Source organism: Citrus sinensis, chromosome 4 (assembly GCF_022201045.2).
Source record: "Citrus sinensis cultivar Valencia sweet orange chromosome 4, DVS_A1.0, whole genome shotgun sequence".
In the NCBI taxonomy this organism is placed as follows: Eukaryota; Viridiplantae; Streptophyta; class Magnoliopsida; order Sapindales; family Rutaceae; genus Citrus; species Citrus sinensis.
Window position 1 is genome coordinate 27,619,318 of NC_068559.1, and position 26,527 is coordinate 27,645,844.

Genomic DNA, 26,527 nt, shown 5'->3' on the forward strand with positions numbered 1-26,527 from the left:
CCACTCTTCACTATTTTACACATTAAATTGCTTCAAAATTTATCCGACCAGTTAATTGTCTAGCAATAAATAATGAGGAAATTAATAGTTTATGGTGTAATTAGGCTAATTTTTTTTATTTAATTATAACCATTAGTGTCTATCAATCGAAAAAAAAAATGAATTTCTCGTTTTGATACTTGAACCATGCACTATATAAAGTTCACACCCCAAAAGTGAGACTTACACAAGAACAAGATTCCATAGTTCAATCAACTGTTCCTAGTACAATCTACGTAAATGAAGAAGCTTGTTGGCTAGCTTCTTCAGACTTCAGCTGCTCCAAATTTCTACGGGGACATGTCCTTATATTATGTCCTTTTTCTCCACAAAACCGGCAAGTGCATGTTTTACTTGCAGAAGTGGGAATGTGTTTTTGGCCATTATTATCATGCCGCTTTTCCCCAGTTACCTGAGGGCATGTCCTGCGATTATGGCCCCTTTGACGGCATATTTGGCATCGATGATGCTTACTAACTGTACCATTGTGATAGCTCAACCTTGATTTTGGACAGGTTCTTCTGTTATGCCCTCTTTCTCCACACAACCGACATTTGAACCCTCTATCCGTCAAGCCATCCTTAAGTTCTGGACAGTAGAATTTCCTATGCCCCTCTCGTCCACAGTGCTTGCAGTAAAACCTTACTCCTGCATCATCAAGATGAAAGTCAGTTGATATCCAGATGAAAAAAGGGAAAATAAAAAGCAGCAATACCGCCAAAGCATGATACTTGCATAAGCTCAGGAAGCAGAGGACAACAGTCCACTTCTGACGATTTAAGGAGCACATGAGCTCACCTTTCATGGCAATACTTCGCTTCTGACGATTCTCTGGGTCACTAAAGAAAGCTTTCAGAGTTTCAGAAGCATGTTTTCTTGCAGCAGCAGTACCTTTTGCTTTCTAGATCAAAGGCAACAAGTAGGAGTTAGGACATTCCTTGTTTCAATTATGTCAGAAATTAATGGTTGAATACATTTTCAGTTTCAGGTTACCCATAATTATACTAGAAGTTTTTTCATAATCTCAGACTTTACATTTCAACTGAGAAATACATTTAAAATTGAGAGCCATCACAGAAGCAGAAATCTGACGTATTCAAATCATTAATATGAAGACAATCCATTTCCTTGTATATCCCCCAACTCTTAGATTCAAAGATTCAAAACTCAGATATTGAAATGAATCTTGAAGATTCACAAATTTCCTTGATATCTAGCCATTCCTGATGTTGAGCCATGATATCATCTTTATCACCTCAATGTGTTAGGGAAGATATCATCCCAGACAAAGAGGATTGAAATTATCTTTATTACTCCTAAAACCCCAAAAAGAAACCATCACCAGTAAAAAGAGGTATAATTGAATACTAAAACACCTCTTATTGAAGACATTAGTAGTTTTCATTCAAAATAAACTTACTGCAAAACAATATGTTGTTTACTAAGTCTCTGTTGGAATATGACAGGCATAGAAATTGATGGAAGTTATTTTTGTGATTATTTATCCAAATGGCGTATGTTCATAGTTTAAGATATCAAGACAAATGAAGTTATCCATTCTCACACAACCATAAAATTCTAGAAATGCAAATCATAACATTCCATACCTTAATTGCAGCCACTCTCTGTGCATGCAGCTTAGGATCACGATGGATAATTTTCATTCTCTTAGTAAATAGTCCAGTTTTGGCATTAAGACTCTGCAATCATCCAACTAAATAAGGAAGATTAAATTCAATGGACAATATACAGAAGTCCTTACCACTCTATAAAGATAACATTCAAGAGTAAACATATGTAAAGCATATGTATGTACAAAACTTAGCACTAGCACAAGTGTAACAATAACAGGATTTTGACGTTGTACGGTAATGGCATGCATTTATATGCAAAAGATACCATGTAACGTTTACTACATAACTTGATAAATACAATTAGAGCAGCCAACTAACTTTTAGGGATCGGCTGATCTTCAGTCCAACTTCAGGAGGTGGTGAATGGTAGACACGCTTTGATTTTTTCTTCACACCCACTTTTATCTCTAAGTTGTCTACTTCATCATCTTCCTTCACTTTGAGGGGAGAACTGGACAAAAGGACAGGGTTATAAATAAATAAAATGGAGAGGAAGAAAGATATTTCTTTTCAGAAGTAACATACACTCAAAAAATGAATGGACTATGATATGAAGACTTCAAGCCTTCAATAAGCTAGTGAAATTACAAGGTTTTACACTACATAAACCATTAAAAGAATTCAAACTGAATACGAGATTGTAGATGGATGATCATTTGTTTGGTGATCACATAAGGAAGAGAAAATTTGACGTAATAAAGGTGAAGGCTACTAAGACCAACGAGAGTGAAAATTTTGAATTAGATGACCAAGAAGTATGAAAAAGCAGGATATTAAGAAGTTACACTGAGTGAGCGTTCTCCCATGGTTGCTCATCAATTGACTCTTCCCATATGACGCAATCCCCTGAGCATTGATGGCATGTCATTATACCCTGTCATAAGTGAAAAATATTGGCAGCAATAACAGTAAAAAATGAAAAAAAAAAAAATCTTACAAGGAAAGATGAATAATTATATGTTTCCTAATCAATATAATAATTTGATTTAGAACTCCCTTGAGAATACCACAGAAACAAGACAAGAGAATGGGAACTCACAAGGGACCAACACTGAGGTTTGAATAAGCATGTACCTTTCCATTACATAAAGAGCAATCTGAGCGGGTTCTTTCTATTCCACACTCCACACATGGAGTATAACCTCTTCCCCTACAACTAGGGCAAGGAAGCTCTCTGATATACTGACCATTTGGACCAAACCAGGACCTTGGTTTTGGTGTGCTAGGTGCTGCATTCCTGAAATACATATTCTTATATTAGACAACATACCCATTTCTGTCGGTGAGAAGACCAGAAAAACCAAGAAATGCTATTGATTAGCATTTCATGAATGGAAGAGAGCTGCAGCGGCTAAGAAAAACCAAGAAATGCTACAATGCCCAGATATGTCGATTTATAACCTACTAGAAAGTCTTAAATAACAAGATGATAGAAATGATTATTTAGGCAGAATTATAAAACTCTATCTTGTTTTAATACCCTTGATGAAATAAGGCAGAACCATAAACCTGAATGACACACAATCCTTATTGTTGGACCAAAAATAGAATAAGCCCAGTTAGGGCCCAAATAAATTCAGTCCCTATAAAGCCCATGAAGAAATCGATAAACGTCCTAAGATAAATCAACTCGGTGGCAAGGCTTCAAAGCCCAAAAGGAGCCGAGGTTTTAAGCTCCTATCCTAAGACAAACCACCTATGATAAATCAACTAGGAGGTAAGATTTCAAAGCCCAAAAAATGCCCAGGTCCTAAGCTCCTATCCTAGACAAACCTCCTAAGGGCCAAGGTTCCTACAATCCCAAAGTCTTGGTAAAAATAACCTAAGAATAAAACGCTTCTTCCTTTAATCCGTAGACAAGTTTGCATATGTGTCAATCAACATGGACACAAGAAGACAAGTGTAGCCAAATGTCACAAGAACAATGACACTTGCCATCAAAGTACCTAAGACTCATGTCAAATTAACTTCGCCTATACATATGCCCCTCGTTCTCACTAAAAGGTAAGAAAAAAAGGGATTCAAGAGGGCAAATGCTGACTTTCTCTCTCTAGTTTTCTTTCTCTCTAAATTTATATTTCTAAAGATTCAATGACTGACTTGCCAGTCGGAGGGTTTACGCCAGCAAAGCCGGTCCTTTAATCATTTTCTTGTGTTTGTAGAGTATCACTAGACAAGGACATTCTCATCACCTAAGAAAGTGATGAGACAAGTTGGGACAAAATTTGCACCAACACTTATCATGTGCTTCAAAGTGACAATGGAAAAAGAAGGTAAAATTTTGGAACCTACTCTTGATTTGGAACACCAGTAAACTAAAATAAAATGAGTAGGCAATATCACTATCAGAAATAGAGTAAAATCCTCTCTGCATTAGGGGGAAAGGAAAGGCGACAAAAATAAAGGTCTAAAAAAAGGCCTAATTTTATAAGTGTGAAAACAGAAACGGCATGAACTACGCCAAACAATTGTTAGCAAACAAATTATGTATTTACAATAAGGATGTTCCAAATGCAAGAATAAGTTCACATTTTGATGAGATGAAAGAAATAAAACTATTTAAGAACAAGAGCATAAACCTTGGCTTTAAATCAACCCCGAGCCCAAGTAGCTCCTCTGAAGGATCATAACCCAACTGTCAATCACAAGAAACAGAAGAAGTAGTAAGCACTAAAGAAATATGTGCGGAAACAAAACATGAAGTGTTAAATTCAGAAACAGAACATATTAGGTGATTTCCATGCCTGGTTTTGTTTGGGCACTGCAACTGAATCATCATTAGTTGAACTCATAGAGCAAGGACTGAAGCTGACTCTTCTCTTGGAGTGATATAAAACCAAGAAACGTTTGTCTTTGTGCCTCAAAGGAGTCACAATGACTCCAAAAGAACAACAAATTGACGACATCTTTCATGAATCCTTCAATTCGACAGACGGAAGGTTGTGTAATCATGGGATTTCTAATATATGTGGTGGTAAAATGGACAAGTAAGCCTGCTGTTATAATTTTCATTTCGGTTGTGTGTCTTGTGCGATGAACGACGAGGCAGATTAGCATAAGCGGAGTCCACGTCTGCAAATAAATATCGTCAACGTGGCGTCTCTTTATTAACACAGTACAGTGTTATTAGCATGGACCGTGGACCAGGATATCATTTCTCATCCTTTTTAAGTTCTCCAAACTTCTAATCCCGGTATTTTCGACGCTCGCAAAAATTGAAATGATGTTGCAGCTTCAGTGTCTATCTTCGCAAACCCTCAACCCTAAACTATGCCCTTTTCATTCTTTATCCAATTCAAAAGGCAACGGCTTTGGTTCCATTTCTGTAACTGAAAGTACCTCAATCAAAAAGAAGAAACTTTATGTTAAATGCCGCCAGTCAGAGTACTATGAACAAAAGAGTTTCAGCGCCAGCCCTAGCAACTCCTCATATGCTCCAACAGACGTTGCTGGTGAGTGATTGTGGCAAAAAAAAAAAAAAACTTTTTGGTACTTTTTTCTGTTCCCCAAATGTTTCAGTAGCCAAATAAACTGTAAACTTTTAAACTTTCAGTACGTGTGTGGATTTTTGTTTCATGTGTACAGTTGGAACGTTGCCGACGAGGGTTTATGTGGGTCATTCGATTTACAAAGGGAAGGCAGCCCTTACGGTGGAGCCTAGAGGACCGGAATTTGTGTCTTTAGATGTAATGCCTACCTTCAAGTTTGCCTTTACAAAAAGATAAATTATTTTTTTCATTTTAAGAATGTGTTTGTTAAGTTATGCCATATGTGTTTATGGTGATTGGATTTTATTTTATTTTTTCGTTGGTTAAAAATTTTGATTGCTTGCTTGTGATTGTTGAATTGCAGTCAGGGGCAGTTAAACTATCCAGAGAAGGTTTCGTGATGCTACAGTTTGCTCCTGCTGCTGGTGTTCGACAATATGATTGGAGCAGAAAGCAGGTAATCACTCTGAAGCTGGGGGAAGGAGGATAAAAATAGTACAAGAAATGACTGTTCTGGAAATTTCAATATTTTTACATGTTAGAGTTTACTGGAATCTTTAAGGATAGAATTTACTGGATTTTTATTCAAGAAATAGAATTTACTGTTTGTTTAGAGAATGTGATGCTGGCTGATATTTTGTCTAAAGCACCATGCTTTTATTGTGAACTTGTAAGTGATTACTTGAAGTTTTATGAAGAAATGAATGAAAAGCTTTGCTTTAAAACTGTTGATTTAGACCGCTCTGGGTTTTCAGATTTAGCATTTAATTTGATGGATCAGCATTGACAATTTCACAATTGGGTCAGACTCAGATGTAATTGTTTCAGATCCAAACTTGGTTAATGGTTGAAGCAGTTCCTTGATGTTTGGTCACTATTTGTGCTTCTAAATTTTAAGCGTGGTAATAAACTGGGTACTTTTTCTGTTTTCTTATGTGAATATTCCACGTCATGTTTAGAAATATAACCAAAAAGCGATTTTTTTTTGTCCCCCTCCTAGATTCATGATCAAGTTTGCTGTTGAATTTGGTGAAACCAATTTCTCATTTGTGTGAATGTATGTTTTTGCATGTCTCTAGGTATTCTCACTGTCGGTGACGGAGATTGGAAGTTTAGTTGCCCTTGGTGCTAGAGAATCATGTGAATTTTTCCATGATCCTTTTAAGGGAAAAAGGTAACATCAGGAGTAGAGATGAGCTCTCTTGCATACTATAATTGTTGTGTTATTTCAATATAGATTCTAATTGAAGTTTCATACTATGTAGTGAGGAAGGCAAGGTCAGGAAGGTGTTGAAGGTGGAGCCACTTCCAGATGGCTCTGGCCACTTCTTTAACCTCAGTAATGCTCTTTTCCTTGAACTCTTGGCAGTGAATTTGGAAGACTATCTGCTCTTTGATGATAAGATATATGATAATTTGTGATTTATGGAATTTGCAGATCCTTGCCTGGCAAAATTTTTCCTGTTCTAGACATCATAAAATTAGAATCATGTGAAGTGTTATGCTGTAAAGATATGTCACACTTGTCAAAGAATAAATATGTCCTGTGTAGCTATAAGTTGTTTGTGGTTGGCTTATTTTCACTGTTGAATGGTTCTTGTTCTCCTCTCCAAATCTGACCCAATTTTTTGTCATACCTGAACAAAATTGTTAATACCTTTGTCTACTAAATCGCATTTCTACCCAGCGGTCAGAAGGTGATAAATTAACATTTCTGAAGTTATAACTTGAATATATGCTGGAAAGTTGATCGATATATATATAAGTTTTCCTTCTTTCTGATTTGTGTTATGGCCTCTATTTGAAGGTGTTCAAAACAAGCTTATCAATTTGGATGAGAGCATTTACATTCCAGTTACCAGAGCAGAGTACACAGTCCTTGTCTCAGCTTTCAACGTATGATGTGCTCTCCTCTCTATCTCTCTGGGTGTATTTAATGGCAAAGAAAGATATGGATTTGCCTATGATCTTAGGATGCTTTTGAAAATCATAGTACTTCAAAAACTATACGTAAGGGAGATTTCTATCAGTTTAGATTCATCACCGTCTAATCAACTACATCCAGTAACCTCTATAATTGATTGATAATTTGATACTGTAGCAGAGAAATAAGGAAATAGAGAAAACTTGCTGGTTGGTCCTAACTTCTAACTGAAGTGATTTGACATGTGTGACCAATATTTGTTCGGGTAAATGAGTTTTCTCTCAAATGAAGAACTTTGTAGTCTTTGGCAGCCATGTTAACATGTAATTTCCCTGGAAAGATTGATGGATTAGAGATCAATTAAACTTCATTTCTAACATGTTTTTGCTTGTTGTTGCTTATAACTCCGCTTACAAGAAATTGTCACGAGATAATCCACACCATAGGTGGGGTTCTACAGGGCTAATAGAGAGTAGATAAGCTTATTAAAATGGGGTCAAATTGACAAGGTTTATTGAGTTTGTGAATAGAAACACCAACATTAGCGAGTTCTTATTGACAGTGACACAGTGTAGAGTAAGAGTTTAGAGTTGTGGCACACCGTTTTTAACCTTCATTAGTTGTTTATAATGCATTTTGACTCTTATTCTCTGCAGTTTATCTTGCCATACCTCTTAGGTTGGCATGCCTATGCAAGCACCATAAGAGCTGATGATACAGCCCGAACAAATAATGCCAATCCCAGATATGGAGGAGACTATGAATGGAACAGGTAGTGGCAGAGGAGGCATTCCTGAAATCAAGGTGCAATGATGGGTTTTTGACCTGATTAAGCCCTTTCATGATGTGCATTTTTATGGTAGAAATCCTCCCAAAAGTTTTGTTTACGTCCAGTGTTTCCATGTTTTTACTGCTGTAATGGGAGGATGAAGGGCCAATCATTTGCTGTTTGTAAAGATGTTGTATGTTTGACAACTACTTACAAGTTAGCTGGTTGGAAGCAACCTTGTGTAAGAAGTTAAGATTTGTTTTATTCTGAAATAGGATTGAATTGTTTTATTCTGAAGCAGGATTGATGTTGTGGTCTGTGTTGGCGCTTCATATCACTATGTGGAGTGGAAATTCAACAACAGATCTTTTGAAACTTCTAGACCATCTGCACAATCGATAATACTGGTCCTCCTTGTAGACAATAATAACATGTTCCCATAATGCATTTTAAGCGTATCTTAGATAAATCCTGTGTTGTTTGCTTATTTTACAGTGGAAAAGCAAGACGAAATTGCAAATGATTTGGCAATTTGAAAAATGCTTTTTTGACAATTTCAAAGTAGTTATGGACAGTAGTACTTGAAGCAAAGATGATCAGTGACAGGGCGGCAGTCGATCAAATGGATAAACTGAACTAGTTGACATTTACAACTTATATATTGTAGCTTGGAGTGGGGATGCACAGCTCTAGTTATTGAGTTAATAATAGTATAACTGATTCCTAATCATTTGCTTATTGGCTGTACTGATCTCACTGAATTATAGACTCGTTAATTACATTTTAATTCAGGAAACGTCATGAGAATATTGTATTATATCGACTCTAAATTAATAAATGACTTAGGTTAGTTTGGTAAACCTACCTATGTTGAATGTTGGTGCCTTTTCCAACTGACGTATGGGCTGCTAGTTTACATATTTTGAACCATATGTTCATTGGAGTTATGAGATAGCACAGAGAGAATTGATGCAACTCCTTGGACAAAATATACTGTTTATTGGGACATCAATTTTTTTGTTGGTCCTTGTGTTTTTTAAAGTGAATTAAAATTTTTCTATCTTTATTAATGTTAATATCAAATTACACACTCAGCAAACTCTAATAGTGATATGGACCTCTATGATAATAGTCTGAACACTGAAAAGGAATATATAGACCTCCATGAACATATATATCAACTGTTATGACCATATGTTATATAGACTTGACGAAAACAAACAGAAGGGTAGGGTGCAGATTTGTAGTGGGTGATATGATGATAATAATAGATCCAATCAAGTTCATTAAGATGCAATTAACTTTTAATTTAAAATGCTGATGAAGTTTTAGATAAACCCTGAGCGAAGATGAGGATACTTACTTTCAACAACTTAGATCAGCGTCATTGACTTAAAGTTAAATAATAATCACTTGGTTTTGTTTACACTTGAGATCTATGAGTTTCCGGTTACTGGAATCGCATGTGGACCTTCAAAATAGTGTTGATATATTTAGCTGTCGACAGGCTCCAGCAGCGTATACGATTTATTTATTAATGACAGTTGATCTTTTAGATTGTATGAGCTAAGAATTATATTAAAAAGAATATGAAAATGCTTAAATGAAGTGTAACAATATAGCTAGCTATAATCGAGTATGCATCATTGACTTAAGACGAAGATGAAGTTAAATCAAGGAGCTTTCTTGCTTATGCTTTTGGAGGTTTCCATTGCTTGGAACCCATTTCAGGGCATGTTTCTAGGCACCCTTAGGACCAAGATCTATCATAAACTATTATTAATTAAGAACTACATGGCAGAATAACATCTTTAAAAGGTCAGAGAAAAACATTAATAAATCAGGAGAGAGATTATAATCACTAAATATATCATGAATGTGAAACCATAATATATAGCTTTCAAGTTTCAATGCATGTCTTAACTCTTAAGGACTAGAGATGCTATCTTTTGGCTCTATATTTATGATATTTAGGTGATGTATCAAAATTCAGAAGATCATTGTGAATTTGATCTTGATATTATGCTTCTTTCGTGTGTGTGTGTGTGTGTACGTGCGCACCGCATATAATTGAAACTAGCAACGATATATCGAAATAAGAAGCAACAGGAAAAGTATTACACGTATATGAAGACAACTTTTGGTCAAGAGAGCTGATTGCTGAAAATGTATATTTAAAATCTATGTAAAGACCTGCTGAATCTTTCAATGTGTCGGTTCTCAAATTTCTTTAATTTGAGGACTCTATTTACTTTTTTTTTTTTTTTTTTTTTTTTGCGTTGAGAGCTACTGTTGAATTTTTTTCCTTTTCCAAATTCTCAACTAAACATCTTATGACCTATGCATCTAATATTCTAAGTCCTCGTAGACTTAGTGCATCCCTGATGTTGACAAATTAATATAAGATAATGAAACCAATAGAAAGAACTAGCTCTCAGCCACTTTTCCTATAGTTTTTCACCGTCCATTCTATAACATAACACTCTCTAATTATCAATTGACATCTTTTATACATAATTTTAACATACATACATACATACATATATGTATATGTATATGTGTATCTATATGCATATGTGTCTATATATATATATATATATATATATATAATTGTAGACGTGCAACATTCTTACAATAACATTAATTGCTATAAAATTAAAACAATTTGTGCAAGTTGCAGACTCTGATTCTAAAATTATGGGGGAAAAAAAAAACCTTAAAAAAATGTTGGAAGGAACGTGGATGGATTCATTGATATTGGCTCTTAAAAGATTGAAATGGCAATAGCTCTAGTAGTTGAGATAACTCACTAGCTTATCACAATGCCCTGTTGGATCAGGAATTTCCTTTTTCTCTCTTTTTTTTTTCCCTTAAATTCACCTTACATTTGTTTGCCTTTATATTTATATCTTTATCTAATGGAAATCATTTTTATAGTTCAACAAATAATTAATTTGAACTGCTGACTGGGTTTTTTCAAAATTTTAAGCTTTTTGGACATAGTTGAGCAGGTCGTGGTAAAGCGATTTGTGAATGATAAGAGACAAGGGTTGGTATTTACTGGATAAAATTTCTCATCCTTATTCAGACTCTAAAAAGAAAAAAAGAAAAGTATATTTATAGTTCAATTTACTAATGGAAGGTCAATTATTAGTTGTGCAACCCATTATAACTAATCGTTTGGAAACGGTCCTACAGTTGAGGTAATTTTCAATTTTTCAATCATAATCAAAGAGCCGGGAAATAATTAAATATAAGTGATTTGAAGTTTGAACAGAGCCAAACACGCCATTTAAGACCTTTTTCAAAGCTCAAACGCCGTGCGATTTGTATGATACAAATTGTATTTCAATTGATTTCTTATGGCTTTGACAACCTTTCTGAACCCCCACACCAATTACAAGAAATGAACTCGATCAAAGAGGATTAGTTTTTCTTGTCTAAACAGCTATTTCAACTTAATATAATTATGTCCCTTCAGAAAATAATAATAATAATAACACGTATAGTGCCCTAAACTCAACTAAAAAGTATATCAATATGCAGATTCTAATTTCCATGCATGAAAAAACGCCACATCAGCAGCATCTAGAGTGTCTATGGTCAAAGGAAGCGCAACTTTCGCTTCATCAGCTGGCGTGGCACCCAAATTGGACTGCTATCTCATAGTCGTTTAAGCACTGTACTGCAATGGAAGGACCCCTCCCCAAATCGTCACTGGAGTCAAATTGAGGGCACATGAACTTTGACCATAATTCACATCGTATTTCATGAACATGGAACGTTGAAAATTTTTCCTTTTTTTTTCTTCTAATTAATGTATTGAATATTAAACGTGAAATTTTGAATTAATGTTGCTTCTACGGGTGTGCATATGGGCTGTTTGACAATTAAAAAAAAAAGAAAAAAAGTAACCACGGCTGGTGTTCGGAATTTTAATATAGAAAGTCAAAATCTTGAGGCCTTTATTCTTTATATATAAGAAGCCAAGTTTCCATAATGAATTAAAGATATATTGGCAAAGCGTGTTAGAAATAAAAGAAAGTCAAGAAAGGCAATGGAGAATAGGAAGGAAAAGTCTCTTTTTGGAAAAGCTTGTGAAGAGGAAGAAACAAAGGAAAATATTGGTGAAGAAGAAGCAGAAGATGATGTTCATGTTCATATTCATGCAAAAATTCAAAAGGTGATCATCTACTTTAACCTAGGTAGCTAGCTGTTCATTTTTTTTTTCTTTTTTTCTTTTTTTTTTCTTTTTGAAGCAAATACTTCTCAACAGAAGCAGTTCTTTCGTCAACAAATCGATTAATTTTGTGTTTTATCATCAAATAATTCTTCTGTGCCCTGCATCTTTTAATTATTTTCTTTCTTAGATGTTTTTAGCTATGGCTTTAGTCCATAAAACTTCATATAATCATGAACCTTGAACCTTATGGTTTTAGTCCATAAAACTTCATATAATCATGAACCTTGAACCTTAGATTCCCATTCATATTTTTGCTTGATATAATGCTGCATATTTAATTATAGCTGATACTAGGATTTTAGCATTTTATATGTAAAACAAAAGAATTATAATTTTTTAAAAATCACATCTCAAAATAGTTATATTAGAAGCGAATTTAATTGCATGTGCCGTTGCTGATCGAGAGCTTTTGTATAAAACGAACTAAAGTTTCTGTTGGTATATTTAATACAAAACTTGTTTGGCAAAGGAAATTAAACTTATACGTTAACTTTGTTATTAATTAATTAAGTTGTTAAGAAAAACGAACATTCGAAGGCTTGTAACTGAGCTTTAATTTTCAAAGAACCCTAGCTGTAAACGTGGGCACCGATCAAGCTAGCGTATATATACCGTCCAATGAATAAGCAACTTTTCTAATTCCAAATTGGCAGCCAATAATATTGGCATGATTAAACCTAAACCATGATATATCTGATCACTGAGGACTAGATGTATTATAAAGCCATTCCAGAAGGCTGACTAAGTCAACTGGAATCGAAACAAGTGGAAATTGGACAACCTTTTAATTAATTTCTTGATTATAGTTAACCTGAACTATATATGTACACAGAGTTTTAGTTAGGCTTTAATTTGTTGTTGCCGATCAATATAGGAGGAGAAGCTGAAATCAGTTAAAACCAAAGTTGGAGAGATTAGAGAAGAAAACGAAAAGTTAAAGCTGTCGTTATCAAAAATGGCGAAGGATTATCAGTCTTTACAATCGCATTTCTTAGATATTCTTCAGCAAGAAGAAGCTCAAAAGTCTAAAGATAAAATTTCTACACATCATGATCAGGAAAATGAAGAAGTTGATGAACTCGTTTTGCTTAGCCTTGGGAGAACATCAGCGCAGCCTAAGAAGGATGAGAAAAAGATTTGCAATAATTTGAGTGATGGGCATGAAAAGAACGATAAAGAAGGGCTTGCACTTGGGTTGGACTGCAGCAGATTTGAGTTTAGTAGTAATTCAAGAGAATCTGAGAATCGTCCGAGCCCTGCAAATACTACTTGTGAACAATTGAAGGAACAGGAGCCAACTGAGATATGGTCGCCAAGCAAGATTAATATCAAGAGTAAGAGAAGTGATGATCAAGATGAAGAGGTCTTCCAAAAGGCCCAGCTAAAGAAAGCTAGGGTTTCTGTTAGAGCTAGATGCGACACCCCAACAGTAAGTATATATATATTAAACCTCTTAGTTCCAACAAAGAAAATACTTCAAGATTAAATTAAGATGTTTCGTGTTACAATTACATAATATTGACATAGAACAAATTAAAGATGTTCTATTAAGTGACAAATTAAATTAATATTAATGTCATTATTTTGCCTACATGGATTTTTATCTGCATAGATGAATGATGGATGCCAATGGAGAAAATATGGACAAAAAATAGCCAAAGGGAATCCATGCCCTCGGGCATACTACCGTTGCACAATCTCTCCAACTTGCCCTGTCAGAAAACAGGTACATTAATTGTTTGCTGCCCACTTTAGTTGAAACTCTTGATACAATGAATTTCTATCAGCATGCCCTTTCACTTGGCGTGATTTCTTAGATATTATAAAACTACATGCATGCTTACCTAACATTTAACCCACCACCCCCCCAAAAAAAAGAAAAGGTCAATGTGTTATCATTTATTCATTTACTTGAGAATTTATTTTTAGAAGCTTATGAATCTGATAATAATAATTATTAAAGAAACTAATTATATATGAAATAAATTTAAGAAATTCATTATTATTGTAATCTAATAATTATATTAAAATTTTTGAAATATGTCTGAAACACATATCATCTTTACGAACAAGAAAGAATTTCTCAATATATATAATGTGATTCTATCATTCATTACCGTTATACTGATTTTTTATTTAACCTTATCTAATATATATATGTATGTATGTTTCAGGTACAAAGATGGCATGAGGACATGTCCATCTTGATCACTACCTACGAAGGTACACATAACCACCCACTTCCAATTTCGGCCACAGCCATGGCTTCCACCACATCTGCCGCTGCTTCCATGCTACAATGCCGTTCATCAACCTCACAACTTGGAACCTCAGTTTCCGTGTCTACTCCACCCAACCTCCACGGATTGAACTTCATTTTCTCCGAAAATGCAAGACCACATGATCAACTTAATTTCTCTAGCTCTTCTATCTCAAACACCAATGCTCACCCAACTATCGTTCTTGATCTCACAGCACCAGCCACTTTCTCTCATTTCAATAGGCTTTCTTCTTCAGCTCCAAGATATAATTCTTCATCGACGTCTCTCAATTTTTCCTCCCCATTTTCTACAAATTCTCTACAAACTTCTTGGAGCAGTGGCTATTCCAATAATTATGAGAATTATCTGGGAAAGCAACCAGCTCAAGAACATATTTACAAACCATATATGCAAACGATGAACAACCCGCGTACTCCTCCTCCTATTCCTCAAGTACAGTCTCTCACAGAAAGTACTATAGCTGCTACAACGAAAATTATCACTTCGAACCCTAATTTCCAATCGGCATTAGCAGCTGCGATCTCGTCATACATCGGTCAGCAGAATGTTGGAGGCCCAGGTGAGAGTTCTAGCTTGGATATGAAGTGGGGTAAACCTAATTTTTCAATAAAATCGGCTGCCGACTCATCAGCCCAGAATGGTACTCTAGGGTTTGCATCTAGCCTTTTGGACAAGTACTTGCCCTCATCTACTCATCAGCAACCTGCTGTGTCTATTTTCCCACTTAATTCACCGCCATTTTCTGCGTCTAAGACTGCTTTAGGGTCTCCAGTTGAAGTCAAAGACCATGTTAAGATATAACTAGCCCTGCCGATAGAGAAAGAACAAAGGAAAACTAACCAGTGTGGACCCATCTTGTTTAATTAGGACCAAGCTGGCTAGTACATATTTCTGGTAATTTGCACTCTCATGCAATTTTTTACTTTATGTTTTGTGTTTAACAGAGTGTAGGTTAAGATTTAATTTTTTTCGATAATTCTCAATAACGGTAGAATAAATAGAGCTCGGCTCAACTCACAATCAAATCCTTTAATATATATGTATACTCTCATGTTTGTTATATTTCTTGTTAGATAGCGTTGAAAGATATATATTTCTAACAGATGAAGAGTATACATTATAACACCCAAAATTAATTTGTTCTTAATTAAGTTATTTTCACTTTCTTATCTAATTATATTTTGCTTAAAAGAAAAAAAAACTAAACAAATATCAAGTGAGAAAGTCGTTATGTAGTAAAAATATTTATAAAAGGATCGTGGTAAAAACTCATAGATCAAATGAGAAAAAGTCATTATGCAGTGTGTGTAGATAAAAGAGGATGGTGGTACGTAAGATTAAATTAATTTTAAAAAAAATTAAGAATATCTTACTAATATATGTTTTCTTTAATGTACTTATGGATTGCAAGTGCACCTTTTTACCTTGTATCTTAGTTTTAGTCGTGCATAATACACGTACCTTTTGTTCGCTTCATATCATTAATCCTAAATGCTTAGAAATCTTTGAAATCCATTAGCAAGATGAAAAAGCACAAAACCTTGGTAAATAATTAACCATGGGCATTTGCCTTCCGCATGCTGTACGGTAATTGATTGCAACAAATAATTAAAGGGTTAATTCAACCGAAATTGACTGTTATTCGATAAAATTGGCACTGGTCAATCGATTAATACTGCCCTACTAAAAAGGTCAGTAGCGACGTCACTGGATGAACGACTTGAAAAGCAAAAATTTCTAAACTTGCCTTCTAAATATCAACTGTACTGCTCTAGATATAATCATCATAACAAACAGCTCTAACTTTAAAAATAAAATTTATTCTCATTGTCAAACCAAATAAAGTTAATTAAAAGTAGAACAATTAAACTTGGAATAAGGTACCGCAATATATGTAAAAGGTCTAATTGCATGATCAATCATCATGCAAAGCCATTATCAAAGACAATCTGCTGAAGCTATGTCCGGCAACCCGATGAATCTGGTTGCAATAGTCGGCAATTCGATTGGTTATGAGCAAGCTTTCCAATCTGGACGGCTCGGGAATTGGCTTAAAGAAAGGATTTGAAGAATCGTCCTCCGGCAAAGGATCTTCTCCAGCAGCTTTACGTGCCTCATTCTCATCCCTTCTCTCTTGAACCCACGCTTGCTGACGAGTCACGTCCTTGAAATAAAATTTCAACTTCTTTTGTTCCGTTGACAAATCATCCATGCATCGAATCAAAAACTCCACATTACTCTCCAAAAGAGGCTTGCTTGATATTTGCAAGCGGTCATGATCACTCTGATCAGTGACTCTATCAGGTTCCAGCGTGCTCATAAAGGCGCTAACGAGTGCAGAATTTGAGACTCTTATCGTAATTTCCTCAAAAACATCAGCCCATGATATATTTTTATCCCTCAAACTCTCCCCACTAAAATTCCCATTGCGGTAAAGCTCCAAGAAAGTATCAGAAAGCTTCAAAGCCTTGAGACCCGCCAAGCCGCCTTGGATATTCGACCTTGAAGGGTCGCAAATTATGCACACACATTTTCCAATATTCTCCTTGTAGTTCATAAAAGTCTCTATAAATTCCACCGATTGGAAACAGTCTCCTGGCGGCGTTGATTGGTACCACCCAACAACGTTGCTGTCCACATTAGCATCTCTCAGGCAACTCATCATATCAAGCTGGTAATTAGCACCGATATCATCAGTCTCTTGATCGATATCATTCTCCTGCTGATGATTTGGGAAAGGGAAGCAGTTGGTGACTTCAAGAACGGTACCAATGTCTAGTCCAAGAAGTTGACCCGTAACCAAAGAGGGTGACAAGTCCTTGCAGTGTTTGATTATTTTGAGTAAAACGAGTCCCTCAATCTGAACAACTTGGAGAGCGGGTGGAGCATTAACCTTTTCTGTTGATGCTGCAGCTTGGAGAAAAGACGCAGCCATTGCTATGCTGATGATGGTAAGTTATGCACCTTGTACATGAAAAAACCTAGGAAAGTTTCTCTTTTATATAAAAACTAGTATAAAGTTTGATTTAGATTCAAATCTAAATTATACAAACTGTATTTCCGTTTCGATTTAGATTTCCCTATTGAGCATTAATTTTAGTTTTTGTTTTTTTTTTTAGTAAAAAATAAAAATATTATTTTTTATTTTGTATAGCACGCAAGATTGAATAAGGATAGAAGTGGGCTTGGACTGCCAATGAAGAATAGGCCCATATGAATTGCGTAGTGACTGGGCCCAACGGGACTGCTTCCTTGACTTGACCAAACTACCTAGGTCACTCTTTAGTCTTTACACTTGGTTATCAAAATACCAGAAACGTGTCCATTGCCTGCACGTGGCAAAGCCACGCCCCATGCATATATGGAAACAGCTTAACTGAATGCGTGGTGGCTGCAGGAAGGGGACCCAATCAAGATTCTTAACACAAGTTTCTACAAACAGGTATGTTTCGATTCGATCTGAAGTGCATCGTAGTGATATGTCATTCGCCATTACTATGAATCATGATCTTGATTTACGATGAAGCCAGTGTCAACAGATTTTAGCATTGGATTCAAATGAATATTTCCTCCGGTTATCAAAATGCATAAACGTTTGTTCTTATTAAGCATGATTCTATTTCAGATGTTATTCATTGAATTCTTATGATAACATATATTTTTATTTGGGATGAAAAGGTTGAGTTGTTTTTTCTTCACTGTGTAGTCAAGACTTTAAACATGCATTTTATGCCATAAACACAATCATACACTTCTGAACCTTGATCTAACTGATGCGCATACAACGAACTTAGAGACATACATATCAACTCAATTACTCAAAGCATGTACCCAACAATATAAGTATATTTAGCATAGCAAATATCTTGTTCTTCAGAAAGAAATATTCAATTAAGTGTATTTTAGTGCAGTGTTGTCGAGAAAGAAACATTCAATTAAGTAGAGGGTAATAAGAACTTTATCAACCCATTGAGTGAAGGCATGGCTCAAGCAGAAGAGGCCAAGGAAGTTTCAAAACTTTCTAGCTGTGATGCTTATTTTGAGGCCATACAGTCGAGGAAAAAATTACCGCATTCATTACAGGAGACTTTAACAGCTGCATTTGCAAGGATTCCAGTTCTATCTTTCCCAAATGTTCCAGGAGGCAGAGGTGATAGCAGTTACTTCATTGCTTACTATTTCCTCACGACTTCATTGCTTACTATTTCCTCACAGGTTCATGCACTTTTTATACCTAAGGGAGTCCCTAACTTACAAAAAGATGTTTTTCACCCGACTTTTGTAGTGATTGAAATTATGGCAGACACAACCATTCCTGATGCTGTGAAGATTCTATCAGAATGCAACATTTTGTCTGCTCCTGTGAAAATCCCAGACGCACCATCTAGTTCGGATTGGAAGGAAAGGTACCTAGGGATTGTAGATTACTCAGCAATCATTCTTTGGGTGTTAGAGACTGCAGAACTTGCTGCTGCTGCCTTCTCAGTGGGCACTGCAACAGCTGCTGGTGTAGGTACTGGAACAGTTGGTGCTCTTGGAGCACTAGCATTGGGCATGACAGGTCCTGCTGCAGTTGCTGGGCTAACTGTTGCTGCAGCAGGTGCTGCTGTGGCTGGTGGTCTAGCTGCAGAAAAAGGGGCAGGAAAAGATGCTCCCACGGCTGCTGATAGACTACATGAGGATTTTTACAAAGTTATCCTTCAAGAAGAACCTTTCAAGTCGACTACAGTAAGTTAGTTCAGCAAAGAGGTCATATACAGGGTCCAGTTCGCTTGGTCTCCATTGATGCATTTTAGTCAATTTTGAATAATTTAGTTCTTCCTCCTCTGTAGCATAACCTCGTACTCAGCTTATAGGACTCTTGATACAGGCAGTCCAATATTTCATGTGTGAGGTTAAAAATCCCCACTATAAAATGGACAATAGAAAGTGCTCTCCATCTTTTACCCATGTTGAATTGATATTACATCATTTCTTTCAGGTGAGGTCAATAATTAAGTCCTATCGCTGGGCACCTTTCCTTCCAGTTGCAACAGATGGTTCTATGCTGAGCGTCTTACTGCTGCTCTCAAAATATAGGTTGAGAAACGTACCTATCATTGAACCAGGCACGCCTGATATTGAGAACTACATTACTCAATCAGCAGTTGTTCAGGGTCTGGAAGGATGCAAAGGAAGGGACTGGTTTGACATTATTGCTTCACAACCTATTTCTGATCTAGGGCTTCCGTTCATGTCTTCTGATGAGGTAAAAATATCGTGAATACCTCATAATATAATATATCCTAGCTTACCATTTGATTCTAGAATTTCACTCATGTTGTCTTCTTGGCCAGGTTATTACCATACAGAGCAATGAACTGATTCTGGAAGCTTTCAAACGGATGAAAGATAACAATATTGGTGGCATTCCAGTCGTAGAGGGACAACAAAAGAAAATTGTGGGAAATGTAAGCATAAGAGATATCAGACACTTGCTGCTCAAACCAGAACTCTTCTCCAATTTCAGGTAGGATGCAATGTTCAAACCTGTATGCAAACATCCAAACTGAATTATGATCAGTCTCTGTCTATGAGCAATTACAAACTGCTTTGTCCAAATAAGAACAAGAATGAATTACTGAAGTGAAGTAAAAATGAGAACAATGAGGTTAAACTATTAATGAGACTAGAATCTAATGAATTGTTACATACAGCAAATTATTGAGACGCATGAATCAATGCATTTTAATTGATCATTACCTAAGCCATTTTTGTAGAACATATGCCATTGAAGACCTGATGGTGCAATCAAGTTCCTATCATCATTTTTGTTTCACTTTCAGGCAGCTTACAGTCAGAGATTTCATGAATGCTGTGGTACCAACCACCCCAGATTCTGGGAAAGTCAACCCGCCAATAACATGCAAGCTGGAGTCAACTCTCGGTAGTGTGATCCACAGTCTTGCTTCCAAGTCTGTTCACAGAATCTATGTGGTAGCTGGCGAGGAAGCTGAAGTTGTTGGTGTAATTACACTCAGAGATGTAATCTCTTGCTTCATCTTTGAACCACCTAACCATTTGGACAACTACTTTGGGTTTTCGGTCAAAGATCTGTTGAACCAGTGAGATTTTTGTTATAGAAGATCTCTGATAGCTTGAATAAAATCAATTTGGCTGCGAACAAAGACGAATCGTATTACTCTCAGTTATTAACAATACATGTACTGTTTTTTCATGTAATTCCAGCTGAAATACCGGGGAGTTTTGTCAACTGTCTATCATTTATCATCTGCCTAATCCTTCCCACATCCTCCCACCTTCCCAATCCAGCATATATGTTGGACAAAATCACAAAAGGAGTAGGGTTTTCTGGCTCCATCTCTTGAAGCTTCATGGCCATTTCTTCTCCCAAATCAGAATTTAAGTGACACCAACAAGCACCAAGAAGAGAATGGTAGACGGAAACAGTAGGCTCTGGCAGTTCTCTTATTAATTCTCGAGCTTCATCTAGCCTTCCAGATCGACCTAAAAGATCAACCATGCAACCAAAATGCTCTTGCTTTGGTTTCAAGCCAAAGTCATCATCCATCATTGTAAAAATTTGCAATGCTTTGTCAACGTGGCCAGCATGACCGCAGGCAGATAGGACGGCAACAAAAGATGCTGAATTTGGTTTTACCTTCTCTTGCTGCATTAGGTCAAAAATTTCAACAGCAGACTCATACTCTCCATTCCTTCCGTATCCAGAGATCATTGCATTCCAAAACGCAGGATCATCAGGTTTTATCTCGAATTGGTCAAAAAATCTTCGTGCCCAAGAAGGCTGCCCACATTTCATATACATCGAAATAAGAGCTGTAGCCATGGACTCATCCTTGTTTAAATCAGCTCTAATAACATGCCCATGAGTCTCTTTCCCAAGCTTCAGAGCAGATAAGTCTGCACAAGCTGATAAAACACTTGTGACGCACTTTAAACTTGGGACCATTCCAGTTGACTGCATTTTTTCAAATAACTTAAAAGCTTCAAATCTCATCCCAAGCTGAGAAAACCCACTAATCATTGAATTCCAAGTTGCTGGATCAGGTTTAAATCCTTCATGAGCTAACCCTTCAAACAACTCCATGGCCTTCTCACTTCGACCATTTAACATCATTCCAGCTATCATCGTATTCCATGTCAGAATATTTCTGCCCCCCTTCAATTTTTGGAATACATTGTGAGCACAAGGCAAACGGCCACATTTTAAATACATATCAACAAGTGCAGTACCAACCATAGTATCAGATTGCTTCTCAATTTTCAGTGTAAGCCCATGCACCTGTCTGCCAAACTGAAGATATAACAGACTTGCACATGCAGAAATAACAGAAATGAACGTAACCGAATTGGGTTCGTCACTTAAACACTCCTTCATGTCCTTGAACACTTTTAATACTACTAAAGGAACTCCATTATTCAAAAGTCCAGTAAAGAAGGCATTATAACTCACTATGTTCTTCCCAGGTGTCTCTCCAAACACTCGAGTAGCAACAGCTATTTCTTTAAAATTCGAATAGATTGTCACCAATGAAGTTGCCACATATACATCCATCTCCACGCCCAACTTTATCGCCAAACAATGCATTTGCAAGCCATGATCCAGGCTCTCACAGGCAGACAACGCGCTAGCAACAGTTACAGAATTGGGCCTAAACACTTCAACCACCGCTTCTTTAAACACCCACAGAGCTTCTCGAACATAGCCGTTTTGAGAAAACCCGGATATTGCTGCGTTCAGTGACGCCAAGTTCCAATCAGGCATTTCATTGAACACTTTGAGAGCGTCGCTGACTAAATTAAGTTTCATGTACATGTCAGTGAGAGCTGTAGCGGCGTGAATCTCTGATGAAAACCCAGTTTTGATGAGATGGGCATGTAGGATTTGGCCTTGAATTGATGATTTGAGCTTGGCGCATACCTTGAACAGAGGAGGGAAAGTGAATTTGTGAGGAGGCAAAGAAGCAGAGTGCTGTTGTGAGTATAAAGAAAGTGCTTCTTTGTAGAAGCCATTTGTTATTAGTTTTGGAATTTGGGTTTGGGTTTTCATGTGATGGTATGGAGGAACCCAATGATCAGCTTTGTCTTTTAAACCCAGGCGACTGAGGCTGGTACTACTGGACCTGGCAAATACTCGTGCCGTGTTATGTTTACTATCTACTACGTGCTATGTCTAATTTTTTTTTTTTGTTTGAGCTCAATCCGACATAGCACTGCCATTTATGTTATGCCCACACGTGTCATATTTTGAACCGTGTCAGCTTAAGATAAAAAGTTCATTGAGTTTTTTTTGTTTTTTTTAAGAATGTTTGCCAAGTTATTAACATAATTTTTTAAGTCTATATATTTTTTTGGGTCCATGTGCATTTATTTAAATGTAATAAAATTCAAAATTCAAAATTTAAGTCCATATTCAATAATAATAAACTAATAATAGTAAGATATTGTAATATTAATTATTAAATTTGATCATATGATATTAATTTTTTTTTAATACTTAACAACAACAATAATAATAAATTTTTCTTAAGGGCTAACTTAATTGTTAACCTCGAATTACATAGAGTTGTAGATCATAATTCATAATAATATTAATATATATTTATAAAATCATGATATTTATAATTTTATTTATTAAAATCATGATATCAATTATTTATTTAATAAATTATAAACATAAATCAATCATAATGGTTTTTTAAATTAAGAATTAAATAAATTTTAAAACTTGCTCTAATAAAATATATTAAAATATCTAATTTCAAGTTATTTGTAAAATCATAAAATTTTAAGTTTACTTTCATTAAAAAAAAGTGAAACATGCTTTGTGAGCTTTTTTGTGTATTGTGCTTTAGTTTATCTCTAATCGTACTATACTTTTTAGGCTTACATGCCTAAAATTCTAAGCTCGGCCCAACTCACGTGTGTGTCGTGCCATGTCGTGTGCTCCACCGAGACGTGCTCATGTTGTGTCGTGCCTCGTGCCGTTCGGCCCCTTGGCCATATCTATGTACTATTGGGACACTAGCGGCTTCTGTTCAGAGCTTTGAGTTACTAACTTCATTTGGTGTTAAAGGATCCCTCTAAGTTACATGCATGTACCTTACAACCCTCTCACATGAATAGTGAGTGGACCCACATCATTCACTATTCATGTGAGAGGGTTGTAAGGTACATGCATGTAACTTAGCATTAGCCGGTGTTAAAACTCAAATTTTGACTTTCCGAGTATTTTAAGCCTTAAAATTGGACCCAATCAGAGATTATTCTTGTCGATTTTTGGTCCAGATGCAAAAGCAGAATGTATCTATTTTTGTTGCAGTGTAGTAAGCTTTAAAAATAAAATAAATTTCAATATTCAAATAATAATAAATTTAACAGTTAAAAAATAATAGGCCATGCAGCATTAATTGTGTGTTTACTAATTATTAATTGGAATGAGTTGGAATCAGAATGGGCTGAAATATGAATGAATAATGAGAATCAAAATAAATTATTTACTTTAGTTATGAAAATCGAAATCGAAATGAACTGAATTCTCATCGATGTATTTACTTCATCTTACTTATCTTAAAATCAAAATGGATTATTACAAATTACTAAACTAACCTTAGTTAATTATTGTCATAATAATAAGAACAACAACAACAAGGATAACAACAGCAACAACAACAACAATAATTTTTATTTATTATTGTTATTATAATATTTATAACAGTAATAATAATAATAATTTTGATAATAGCAATTATCATTATAATAATAGTAATAATAATAAAATTATAATAATAGTAGTAGTAATAATAATAATAATAATAATTAAAGGGATATTATCATTTTACTACTAAAGTTTTTCTGACATATCAAATCAGTACCATACTTTGGTAAAAACTGTGTTTTACAACCAAACATTTAATTTGTTATCACTTTACTACTTTTCCATTAAAAATAAGTTAATATTTAACTGAATATGAGTTAAAAGACGATTTTGGCCATGGAAAGAAAAGAAATAACAAAAAAGAAAACTACAAATTACTATAGCAAGTATCCATTAATTAAAAATACCTCGCATAAGATTTTATGAGAATTAAGATGGTAATACAAATGAAAAAAGAATCTGGCAATGACAAACTTACATACAAGGATTAAAAAGATAGAAACAGATTAAATACTTCTGCTAGATATAAAAGGCTAAAGAGAGAACGCCATACAGACAGATTCCGATGAAACAAACCCATGATTTTAATCAGATAAAAAAACATGAACATGCGGCCTATAAAGCAAAAAAAAGAAAAGAAAGAAAAGCAAACAGGGCCGCATTGGATGATTTTAGAGAACTAGCTATGAATAACAGAGGAAATACAATCAAGTTGTTTCTTAGAGTCGATCTCCATTGAGACATTCTCGTTATTGTTGTTATTAGCCTCCTTCTCTTTGTCATCTCTCGGCCTCTTCACTGGCAAATCACTGGCAGTAACAAACCCAGTTTCCGCCATAACATATATTATTATTTATTATTCTCTCTGCTTTCAAACCCCTAAAAACCAACAACCATTTCACTTTTAATGAAAACTAGTTGCCGAGGCAACTCTTAAAAGTCAAGAGCTGCCACGCAAACACAATCATGGTCCCTTTTTGCTGTATATGTAGAAAAAAAAAAAAAAGCAAGCAGCAAGTGGTGGGAGGATATATATAATAGTTACAAATTTTTTATTAAAAAAAAAGAGAAAAGAAAAGTTAGAAATTTTGCTTTGCAAAGATGCGGCTCCTGTGTGTGTTTGTGTTTTGTTTGTTGCTGCTTGTGCTTGGTTGACTGTGAGAAAGAGAGAGGGGTCGTGAGAGAGAGAGAGAGAGATGGAGGGTTACAAATTTTTTTACTTTTTTTTTTAATTATTTACCTTGCAAGACTAAATGTTTATTTTCCAATTGCAAATGTAGCATTTTGACTTCAGCCGAAAATGTCTTAAAAGTCCTTGTGACATCAGCCAATGTTTAAATGTGTTAACGAAATAGTAGTAAATAATAATAGATTAAACGTTTGGTGGTAAAATGCAGTTTTTACCAAAGCATGATACTGACTTGATTTGTCAGAAAAATTTTAGTAGTAAAATGATAATATCCCATAATTAAATAAGAAAAATGTATAATTTTATGATTTAAATAGGGATAATATAGTCAGGAATGAGGTTCTCATTCTCATCTTCCCTTATAAAATGAGAAATTTGGTAGTCATTCTCAATTTTAGGTGAAACCTGCCACTTTAATTCTCATTCCACCTTCTATTTAAGCAAATAAATACATTATTCATTCTCATTCTTTAATTCATATTTTCATTCCCGTAATAATAAGGATGGAACTATTAGCATCCCTTGTTCTTCTTATAAAATAAACCCAAAATGAAAAACAAGATCAAATAAAAATATTTTTTTTGCTAGTAATATAAATTTTGATTGTAGAAATATTCTTGAATTCTTCTTTCTCATCAGACTCCATATGAGGGAGGGAAAAAAGAATAAAAGAAATTTTTTCATATAAAAAAACAATTGATAGAAGCCATCAAGTCAATCAATATTTTCTACACTCTAAATGGGGAAACTCATAAATATTACGAGTCACGAGTCATTATACCAGTAGAAGCACAATATATTTCACATTCTTTTTATATCTCTATAAACAATAATGTTGCACCTTATATTGTGATAAATAAATTGTATGACAAATAATGCGTCACCAATCAGTTTTTAGATATCAAAGAAGTACAATATGAATTCGACAGTAAAAAAAAATATATATATATATATTAACTTGTCTGTACAAACATTTTTTTAATCCAAAAATAACGTTTTAAAATTTAGTTGTGAGCTAAAACCAAGAGTATTACAATTAACTAACATTAATTTCATGTTACAAGTATCACGGATTTGTTACAAGTATACCTATATGTTACAATTGTCAAATATGATAAAAAGTATATGAGATCAATAATGAAAAATTTAGTACACGCAACTGTTTGTGGGCCAGGCTGCGGAAGATGGACCAAGGAGTATGACGAATCATTTTTTTTTTAATATTTTCTTTTTTTAGTCTCTCCTAATCTTTTAAATTTTATAAAAGAAAATTTAATTAT

The 26,527-nt window shown here is 35.1% G+C and overlaps 6 protein-coding genes across 9 annotated transcripts; 3 read left to right on the top strand and 3 right to left on the bottom strand.

Annotated features, from left to right (window-relative positions):
- Positions 1–148: 148 nt before the first annotated feature.
- Positions 149–4,654, bottom strand: LOC102610409 (uncharacterized). The gene is made up of 8 exons (XM_006483163.4): positions 4,418–4,654; positions 4,253–4,308; positions 2,748–2,910; positions 2,459–2,547; positions 1,992–2,124; positions 1,647–1,739; positions 838–940; positions 149–687 (listed from the first exon to the last, which is right to left on the bottom strand). The coding sequence occupies exons 1-8, from the start codon at positions 4,577–4,579 to the stop codon at positions 272–274; spliced, it is 1,215 nt and encodes a 404-aa protein (XP_006483226.1). The 5' UTR covers positions 4,580–4,654; the 3' UTR covers positions 149–271.
- Positions 4,655–4,853: 199 nt separating this feature from the next.
- Positions 4,854–8,154, top strand: LOC102610089 (single-stranded DNA-binding protein WHY1, chloroplastic). The gene is made up of 7 exons (XM_006483162.4): positions 4,854–5,125; positions 5,259–5,359; positions 5,526–5,618; positions 6,241–6,335; positions 6,427–6,500; positions 6,969–7,057; positions 7,742–8,154. The coding sequence occupies exons 1-7, from the start codon at positions 4,894–4,896 to the stop codon at positions 7,859–7,861; spliced, it is 804 nt and encodes a 267-aa protein (XP_006483225.1). The 5' UTR covers positions 4,854–4,893; the 3' UTR covers positions 7,862–8,154.
- Positions 8,155–11,852: 3,698 nt separating this feature from the next.
- LOC102609775 (WRKY transcription factor 72B) lies at positions 11,853–15,476 on the top strand. 2 transcript variants are annotated; one of them, XM_015531710.3, is made up of 4 exons: positions 11,853–12,037; positions 13,155–13,526; positions 13,710–13,823; positions 14,272–15,476. In XM_015531710.3, the coding sequence occupies exons 1-4, from the start codon at positions 11,912–11,914 to the stop codon at positions 15,178–15,180; spliced, it is 1,521 nt and encodes a 506-aa protein (XP_015387196.1). In that variant the 5' UTR covers positions 11,853–11,911; the 3' UTR covers positions 15,181–15,476. The 2 variants fall into 2 exon arrangements, with proteins under 2 accessions (XP_015387196.1, XP_006483224.1); XM_006483161.4 differs by having other exon boundaries at positions 11,854–12,037; positions 12,972–13,526; positions 14,272–15,473.
- A 503-nt stretch (positions 15,477–15,979) lies between these two features.
- LOC102609500 (eukaryotic translation initiation factor 3 subunit H-like) lies at positions 15,980–17,329 on the bottom strand. Its single transcript, XM_025101141.2, has one exon. The coding sequence runs from the start codon at positions 17,312–17,314 to the stop codon at positions 16,295–16,297; it is 1,020 nt and encodes a 339-aa protein (XP_024956909.1). The 5' UTR covers positions 17,315–17,329; the 3' UTR covers positions 15,980–16,294.
- Positions 17,330–17,658: 329 nt separating this feature from the next.
- On the top strand, positions 17,659–20,632 carry LOC102608347 (SNF1-related protein kinase regulatory subunit gamma-1-like). Of its 3 annotated transcripts, none has more exons than XM_006483156.4 (6): positions 17,659–17,821; positions 18,291–18,529; positions 18,665–19,107; positions 19,361–19,627; positions 19,716–19,888; positions 20,205–20,632. In XM_006483156.4, the coding sequence occupies exons 2-6, from the start codon at positions 18,361–18,363 to the stop codon at positions 20,485–20,487; spliced, it is 1,335 nt and encodes a 444-aa protein (XP_006483219.1). In that variant the 5' UTR covers positions 17,659–17,821; positions 18,291–18,360; the 3' UTR covers positions 20,488–20,632. The 3 variants fall into 3 exon arrangements, with proteins under 3 accessions (XP_006483219.1, XP_006483218.1, XP_006483220.1); XM_006483155.4 differs by having other exon boundaries at positions 17,666–17,821; positions 18,359–18,529; XM_006483157.4 differs by having other exon boundaries at positions 17,685–17,821; positions 18,286–18,529.
- On the bottom strand, positions 20,378–22,713 carry LOC102609212 (pentatricopeptide repeat-containing protein At2g02750). The gene has a single exon (XM_006483159.4). It carries the CDS (start codon positions 22,448–22,450, stop codon positions 20,594–20,596), a length of 1,857 nt encoding a protein of 618 aa, XP_006483222.1. The 5' UTR covers positions 22,451–22,713; the 3' UTR covers positions 20,378–20,593.
- Between the last annotated feature and the right edge of the window lie 3,814 nt (positions 22,714–26,527).

Excerpts from the sequence above, each read along its gene's own strand:
- LOC102610409 (XM_006483163.4), bottom strand. The coding sequence starts at position 4,579 with ATGTCGTCAATTTGTTGTTCTTTTGGAGTCATTGTGACTCCTTTGAGG. Across the intron at positions 2,548-2,747 it reads GCTCTTTATGTAATGGAAAG|GGTATAATGACATGCCATCA; the intron begins GTACATGCTTAT and ends CACTTATGACAG. Across the intron at positions 941-1,646 it reads AGAGAGTGGCTGCAATTAAG|AAAGCAAAAGGTACTGCTGC; the intron begins GTATGGAATGTT and ends CCTTTGATCTAG.
- LOC102610089 (XM_006483162.4), top strand. The coding sequence starts at position 4,894 with ATGATGTTGCAGCTTCAGTGTCTATCTTCGCAAACCCTCAACCCTAAA. Across the intron at positions 5,360-5,525 it reads CGGAATTTGTGTCTTTAGAT|TCAGGGGCAGTTAAACTATC; the intron begins GTAATGCCTACC and ends GTTGAATTGCAG. Across the intron at positions 5,619-6,240 it reads ATGATTGGAGCAGAAAGCAG|GTATTCTCACTGTCGGTGAC; the intron begins GTAATCACTCTG and ends GCATGTCTCTAG.
- LOC102609775 (XM_006483161.4), top strand. The coding sequence starts at position 11,912 with ATGGAGAATAGGAAGGAAAAGTCTCTTTTTGGAAAAGCTTGTGAAGAG. Across the intron at positions 12,038-12,971 it reads TTCATGCAAAAATTCAAAAG|GAGGAGAAGCTGAAATCAGT; the intron begins GTGATCATCTAC and ends CGATCAATATAG. Across the intron at positions 13,824-14,271 it reads CTTGCCCTGTCAGAAAACAG|GTACAAAGATGGCATGAGGA; the intron begins GTACATTAATTG and ends TGTATGTTTCAG.
- LOC102609500 (XM_025101141.2), bottom strand. The coding sequence starts at position 17,314 with ATGGCTGCGTCTTTTCTCCAAGCTGCAGCATCAACAGAAAAGGTTAAT.
- LOC102608347 (XM_006483156.4), top strand. The coding sequence starts at position 18,361 with ATGGCTCAAGCAGAAGAGGCCAAGGAAGTTTCAAAACTTTCTAGCTGT. Across the intron at positions 19,108-19,360 it reads AACCTTTCAAGTCGACTACA|GTGAGGTCAATAATTAAGTC; the intron begins GTAAGTTAGTTC and ends CATTTCTTTCAG. Across the intron at positions 19,628-19,715 it reads CGTTCATGTCTTCTGATGAG|GTTATTACCATACAGAGCAA; the intron begins GTAAAAATATCG and ends CTTCTTGGCCAG.
- LOC102609212 (XM_006483159.4), bottom strand. The coding sequence starts at position 22,450 with ATGAAAACCCAAACCCAAATTCCAAAACTAATAACAAATGGCTTCTAC.